The sequence below is a fragment of the Trichosurus vulpecula genome, chromosome 6, assembly GCF_011100635.1.
Source record: "Trichosurus vulpecula isolate mTriVul1 chromosome 6, mTriVul1.pri, whole genome shotgun sequence".
Taxonomy (NCBI): domain Eukaryota; kingdom Metazoa; phylum Chordata; class Mammalia; order Diprotodontia; family Phalangeridae; genus Trichosurus; species Trichosurus vulpecula.
Window position 1 is genome coordinate 284,363,079 of NC_050578.1, and position 6,900 is coordinate 284,369,978.

The 6,900-nt window shown below is 58.5% G+C and overlaps 1 protein-coding gene across 3 annotated transcripts; it reads left to right on the forward strand.

Annotated features, from left to right (window-relative positions):
• Positions 1-1,880: 1,880 nt before the first annotated feature.
• On the forward strand, positions 1,881-6,757 carry IRF7 (interferon regulatory factor 7). 3 transcript variants are annotated; one of them, XM_036764085.1, is made up of 12 exons: positions 1,881-2,001; positions 3,011-3,150; positions 3,257-3,419; positions 3,508-3,718; positions 3,805-3,884; positions 4,106-4,151; positions 4,241-4,324; positions 5,092-5,208; positions 5,312-5,431; positions 5,508-5,906; positions 6,087-6,202; positions 6,375-6,757. In XM_036764085.1, exons 2-12 carry the CDS (start codon positions 3,131-3,133, stop codon positions 6,531-6,533), a joined length of 1,515 nt encoding a protein of 504 aa, XP_036619980.1. In that variant the 5' UTR covers positions 1,881-2,001; positions 3,011-3,130; the 3' UTR covers positions 6,534-6,757. The 3 variants fall into 3 exon arrangements, with proteins under 3 accessions (XP_036619980.1, XP_036619981.1, XP_036619982.1); XM_036764086.1 differs by having other exon boundaries at positions 5,345-5,431; XM_036764087.1 differs by lacking the exon at positions 5,508-5,906.
• The last annotated feature ends 143 nt before the right edge of the window (positions 6,758-6,900 follow it).

The window sequence follows — 6,900 nt, forward strand, 5'->3', positions numbered from 1 at the left end:
ACTCTGGGGTGGGGCCCGGGTTTGCAGTCAGAATGGCCTCAGACCACTTTGTGACCTTGGGCCAGTCACTCCACTGTTTGCTTCAGTTTCTGCATGTGTAAAATGAGGGGAGGTAGGAAGCGGCCAGTATCTCTGCCCTCCCCCTGCACAAGAGACCTGCTTCCACCCTTCCCCTCCCGCTGCTCATCCCCACCCACTCTACCAGGTTCTAGCAGCTCATGCCCTACAGTAGCCTATAAACATACCTGTGTCTCCCCATCTTCCCAAAGTCCCAGCACTCCATCCATCCAGGACTGGGAACCCAGTAGTGAGCGCTCCCTCTCTCCTGTGGGAAGGCTGTCTACACTTGGGCGTAGCACTGGGCCAGGCACATGGGATCATTTGACCAAGTGGTGAGCATAGGAGAGGCCAGGGACAGCCCCTGCCCTTGGGGAGCTCCCCTTCTGATGGGGAGACAACATGCAAATAACTCTAGGGAGGAATAGCTACTGACAGGATAACTTGGGGACAGTCTGGGAGGAAGCCAGGGGAGCCAGGAGGCAGAGATGAGGGAGAGCACACCTGGCATGAGGCACAGCCCAGGTAAAGACCTGGCTCCTGACCTCCAGTTGTTCAGCCCTGGACATATCTCAAACAGTCCCACCCTTACCACCCCAGGCCTCCTTCCCTGGTACTGCCAATACACCCCACTTCTGTCAGGTATGGCTGCCTTCCTCGCCTTATACACAGTGGCCTGTCTCTCTGTGACTTGGCACTGGCCAGCCCGGATGCCTACCTGCAGTGCCTTCTCTCTCCCCTCTCATCCTGCATTCTCCAAAGGCACCTTCCACCTGAGGCCTGCCATGATGCCCACTCCTCTGCCCCTGGGTCCTTGGGGTCTGCCTCCAAAAAGCACTTTGTATTTATTTGGAATGTAGATTTTTTCTTTTTTCTCTCCCTTCTCCAACATATTTTCTGAATATTTATGGGTGTTGTTCTCATCTCCTGGTTAGACTCCAAGCTCCCTGAGGGCCATTTCCACTCTTTTCTCTATTATTCCAGTGCCTGGAACTTAGTAGGTGCTTAAGAAATGCTTGTTAATCGATCGATCAACTAAGCCCAAGTTTGAGGGAAAGGGGCAGCAGGAAGGCTTCATGGCAGAGGGAAGAGGCCTGAATTTGGAGTCTGAGGACCTTTGGCTAACACCGTGCCCTGGCCTCGAGCAGCTCTGCTGCTGGCTTTGGGGAAGACCCCAACTTCTGACTCTGTAAAATGAGGAGGCTGAGGTAACCTTCCAACTCCACACTTACAGATAATGCAGAAAAGCCAGGGCGAAGGTGGTTTGCCCACCGAAGGAGGGGCTCTGGTGAGCGGGAGAAAATCCAGGCGAGGGAAGGACCTGAGGGCGTCCGTTGCCCAGAAGGCTCAGGGGATGCAGGAGTCACCTTGGGGATGTCTGGGGAGGAGGAGGGTCTGCACAAAGAAGCAGGAGCTGGAGAACGTGGCAAAGGCGCCGGGAGCCAAGCAAGTTTCCCGATCAATCCAGCAGCTGGACAGCGACCCTGGCACGCCCCAACCGCCACCTCCACAGGAGTGAGATGGGAACCGAAGAGATCATTGAGCCCAAGCTTGTCCCAGATACCGAAAATGAAGCCCAAGAGGACTTGGCTAAGGTCACTCTCTTAGTGGCCGTGCTATGATTCACTCTCAGCTCTCTGAATGGAAGGGAGGGAGACAGAGACAGAGAGAGGAGAGAGAGAGACAGGGCAGAAGAGACACAGAGAGTTCTGTCCCACCCCCCTCCTCCGGACCTCACCCTCCCTTTCCATCTTTGGACCACGTGACTTCTAGGAGGCCAGGGCCCAGAACCAAGGGGGCTCTCCTGCCCTGGGGTACTTCCTCCTCCTCGGCAGGGTTAGGCGGCTGAGGAGGTCTAAGCGCCACCCCCAGGGGAGCCCTATAAAGGCTGGAGAGAGGCTGGACTTCTGCGAGACTGAGTTTTCCTGCCCACAGCGCCTCCAGGTACTGAGACTGGGGGCCAAGGGAGAAGGGAGGAGAGAGACAGACAGAGAGACAGACAAGGACAGAGAGAGAAGGGAGACGGAGAGGGAGGAGAGGAGGGCGGGAACATGAACAGAGACTGACCCAGAAGGATTGAAAGGTGCGCGAGATGATTGGCGCTGAAAGACAAAAGAGGTGGGAAAGGGGCGGGGTGGGGGGGGGCGACAGAGAGACCTACCTGGGGACAGGTAAGCCTTTCCGGGCCTGCGGAATGGGGCCGAGGGGCCTGGCCGGTGCCTGACTTTCCAGCTGAAGCCCGGACGGACGACGCTTTCACTTTCTGTTTTCGATCCTGACCGATCCGCTCACAGAAGTCAGCGTCGGGAGGGGCCCAGGAGAAGGGTCCCTGCTGCTCCCTGGCCAGCTGGGCCCCCTGGGGCCAATGCCTTTCGCTCTCTGCGCTGCCTCCGTTTCCGCCTCCGCAGAGAGGTCCATGTCTAGAGCTCTGGAGCACACACTGGGCGGTGGGACCGTGTTTACCGAATGCCCAGACCACATAGCCCACGTGAAGTGTGTGCGCACACCCATGATGACATGGGTGCCTTGGTTCACCCACGCATGTAAACAGGCCCTGCCTGTGGCAGCTCCGTAGAAGCTCTTCCTACCCTGGACCCTGCCCTCCTTTCATCCCTTTTTCTCTAAAATACTGCACATACCCTGAGTCTTTGCTTTTCCAGGCTGAATGCCGCTTCCTTTCGACTGATCCCTCCTTATGTAACATGAAACCCAGGCCCTTCCCTGTCCTGCTTGGCCTCTTCTGGACTCTCCACTTTATCAATGGCCCTCTTAGACTGTCACGTCCTGAGCTCAGCAGGGTCCCCCAGCCGAGGTCTGACCAGGGCACTCAGGCTAGGTGGGGTCTGATTCATCCATCAGTAGTGAAAGCCTACCTCTCTCTGGGCCTCCTTGGTCCCCACTTTTCTCACCTCCCTGCCCCCCAACCCTCTACCCCGTTTTGACGGCTTTGTAGGGTCCCAGTGCAAAGAATTCTAATCTGAAAGAGCAGTTTGAACTTGGGGCATCTGTGAGTCACCAATCCTGCCTGTGGCCCCACCTCACCACCGCACCCCAGACCACATTCTAACCAACAATGGCTTCAGATGCCAAGAGGTAAGAGAGTCCATTGCTTAGACCCTCAGCAGAAGAACCCAATGCCCTCAGCTCTTCCTCCCCTGGCCCCCATGGCCACCTTGACCCAGCATGCCCATCTCTGCAGGGGGTCTCAGCGAGTACTCTTTGGCGAATGGCTTCTGAGGGAGGTCAGCAGTGGGCGCTACCAGGGGCTGGGCTGGCTGGATGCCACCCGCACCCGCTTCCGGGTGCCCTGGAAACACCTGTCGAGGAAGGATACCAGCGAAGAAGATGCGAGCATCTTCAAGGTAGGACTCCTGGGGCTGGGGGGGCAGAGCCTGTGTGCAGGGGGCTGGGTTGCACTTGCTCACAGTTGCTGCCCTTTGCCCCTGGCAGGCCTGGGCCATCGCCCGAGGTCGGTGGCAGCCTGACCCCGAGGGCAGTAGTCCCCAGCCCCCAGAGGCCTCAGAGCGAACCCACTGGAAGACCAACTTCCGGTGTGCCCTGAAGAGCACCCAGCTGTTCACGCTGGTGGATGACAGGTCTTCGGATGAGCAGGACCCGCACAAGGTGTTCAGGCTCAGCCAGCCCTGGCCCAAGGAGTCAGGTAAGCAGGGAGTTCCCAGCAGAACCCTGAAGGCCATTCCAGGAAGGGGCCGTCAGTGGCTCACTCAATCCTCTCACTCTCTCCAGAAGTCGATGGGACTGCTGGGGAGGAGCAGCTGATAGGCATCAGTCCCTTAGGATTCGGGGGTGACGGCACAATGACAAAGGTTTGCAGAAGTCAAGGCTGAACAGCCCCTCTTCCTTCCTGCCCTGCCCCTACCCCAGCCAGGAGATGCTGACAGCATGGGGGAGGATCCTGGAGACTTGAGGAAGGGTGCCCAACTCCTGGGCAGTGTCTTGGTCCCTGACCTCTCCCCTGTCCCATGTCCTTGTCTCCCCCACTGCCCTCATCTGCTGGCACCTCGTGGCTGACGATGTCTCCTTGCAGCTGCAGGCTGGGCTCCAGGTCCTCTCCCTGGATGGACAGGCTACTGGTGAGGGGCTAGGAATGGGGTGGGGGGAGTGGGGCTGAGGCTTCTGAGTCCTGGCCCTGGTCCCTGAGCTGTGGCCTCTTGAACCCCAGACGTTTCTGGTCCTGACCTCCTCCAACTGGTCCTGGAGGAGAGTGAGCTGGAGGGCCTGGAAGAGGCCACTGAATATATCCAAGGTGAGGTTCTGCCCAATGAGGGGAGGAGCAGGGGGCAGGGGAGGAGGGGGCAACCTGCCCCTGCCCTCAGAGAGGTCATGGTTATGGGGCAGCCCCGGTGTTGCAGGGAAGTCAGCGGGAGCGGCTCTGTAGGAAGGTGGTGCATAAGCTGGACCCCAAAGACTGATGCATGTTCCAGGGCCTGGGGTGGCAAGTGGAAATTGTGGCGGAGCATGCAGATACCAGGGAGCCCCAGGATTTGTTGAGTGTGAGAGTGATGGGAGGCAAAGCCCACTGACATGCTTCTGGAGAGGGGATGAAGGCTTGAGATGGGGTGGGGATAAGGGGTCCAATGGGGGCTGAATTCATGGGATGAGGATGACCCTGGGGGTCTGAGGAGGAAGGAGGGGTTTGTTCTCAGCCCCCCAGCTGGGAAGAGGCAGAGGTAGCATTTGAACTCAGGTCCTCTGGCTCCTCAGAAGGGAGTTGGTAACAGAGACCATGCCAGAGGTGGGCTGGGAGTCATCAGTATGATTGAACCCAAAGGAGCTGCAGAGAAACAAGACAGACCCAGACAGAGACACAGCCAGGTCCACGCAGGGCAGGGACCCGGATGGGCCCACTCAGGACAAAGCATCAGGAGGGCCCAAGAGGGCAATCCTGTCAAAGAAGCTGAGGAGTGAATGGATAATGGAGCAGGCTGAGTAGTGTCAGGGGCCTGAGAGAGGAGGGTGGCCATACTTCCGCCAGGACAAGCAGGGAGGTGACCTGATACCTCCCCCCACCAGACATTGATCCAGAGCTCTGGAGAGAGGCTGAGGGTCCATACTCGCGGTGGACAGAGACCCTCCCCAGTGAACCCTGGGAGGCTCAAGCAGGGCCCCTGCCATCTCTCAGAGACCCAGGTAAGATCCAGGAAGCCTGGAATGTGGGGGGCACACGGGGACATGGGAAGGAACATAATCAGATTGCCCTGGACCCCCTCCTGCCCCTCCCTCTCCCAATTAGGGGGCCTCAGCCAGGACCATTCCTGCCTCCCAGGGGAAAAGCCTGCTGTCTGTCTCAGTGAAGCTGACCACCTTCAGGATGGAGCCTCCCCTGGTCCGGCCCCCCAGCTCCCCCTGAGCAGTGAGTAAGGAGTTTGGGTTTGGGAGGTGGTGCTTAGGACGCAGATCTCACTTGGGTTTCCTTCATCCCTCCCCAGGCTCCCTCCCTACTGGCTTAGACGTGACCATCCTCTACAAGGGTCAGATAGTGAGGCAGGTGGCTGTGGTCCAGACCTGCTGCCTATTTGTGGCCAGCAGCCCTGGCCTGGTGGCAGGGGTCTCCCAGGACCACCAGCTTGTGGCTTTCCCCAGCCCAGCAGCCCTGAAGTTGGCAGACCAGAAGCAGGTGCACTATACCGAGCAGTTGATGGAACACATAGGACCAGGGCTGCAGCTGCAATTTTGGGACCAGAGCCTCTGGGCCAAGAGAATGGGCAAATGTAAAGTGTACTGGGAGCGGAGCAGCCTCCTGTCATCTGCGGGAACCCCGCCCCTACCCCGCCTGCTCCCTCGGAACGAGGCCAGGCCCATCTTTGACTTCTCTGTCTTCCGCAAGGGTCAGTGCCCAGCCCCTGCGTGTCCACCTCTCCATCCACCCCTAGCCCGGGTGCCCAGCCCTGCGGGCCCACCTCTCTGCCCACCCCTAGCTCGGGTGCCCGGTCTCCCTCTTCCTTTGGTGTCCTCCCTCCTGAGCCCAGCAGGGAGGGCTGTCCTGGCTCAAAACCTATTCCTTCTAGAACTGGCCGAGTACAGGGACCAGAGGAGACGCACCTCTCCAGACTACACCATCTACCTGGGCTTTGGGCAGACGCTCTCCAGGAGGCCCATGGAGAAGAACCTCATTCTGGTGAAGGTAAGGAGGACACACGCCCAGCTCATGTATTAGGCCCACAACTCAGAACCTCCCCGGGCCACAGAACAATTGAGAAGAGCCAGTGAGCAAGAAGCAGCAGCCCCCAGGCATGGGTTGTGAGAACACCCCAGTGGACACGTGGCTCCTCATCTCCCCTCCATTCTACCCCCAGGTAGTGCCCCGAATCTGCCAGCTCTGCCATGAGGCCGTCCAAAGGCACGAAGGTGTGTCCTCTCTAGACAGCGGTGGCCTCAGCCTGCAGGTCTCCAACAGCCTCAGCCTCTATGAAGTGCTGGAAAACTTTCTCATGGAGACAGACTACCCTGCTTAGACCCACTGCCCTCTGGACAAAACAACCCCTCTGCCTGGGGGAAAAAAGCTACAGGGAAATGGTACATCCAGGCCCTGTCTGGTCTCCAGGAGCCCCAAAGCAAGCCTGGAGCTGTGGGTCAGTCTTTGGGATGGCCAGTCCAGCTTCCCTCTCCTTCCTGTTCAAGCACATGTCTGGCCACCTGACTTCTTGGCCAAAAGTCATCAGTGGCTTCCTATTGCCTCTTGGATAAAATAAAAAATCTGGCTTGGTTCCACCTTCCCAGTTGTGGCATGTTCCTCCCCTTCTCCGGGGGCCCCCATGGCCTTGCTGCTCTGTATAGTCTGCACTCTCACAGGCTCTCCGAGGGTAGGCCACGGTTTGCTTT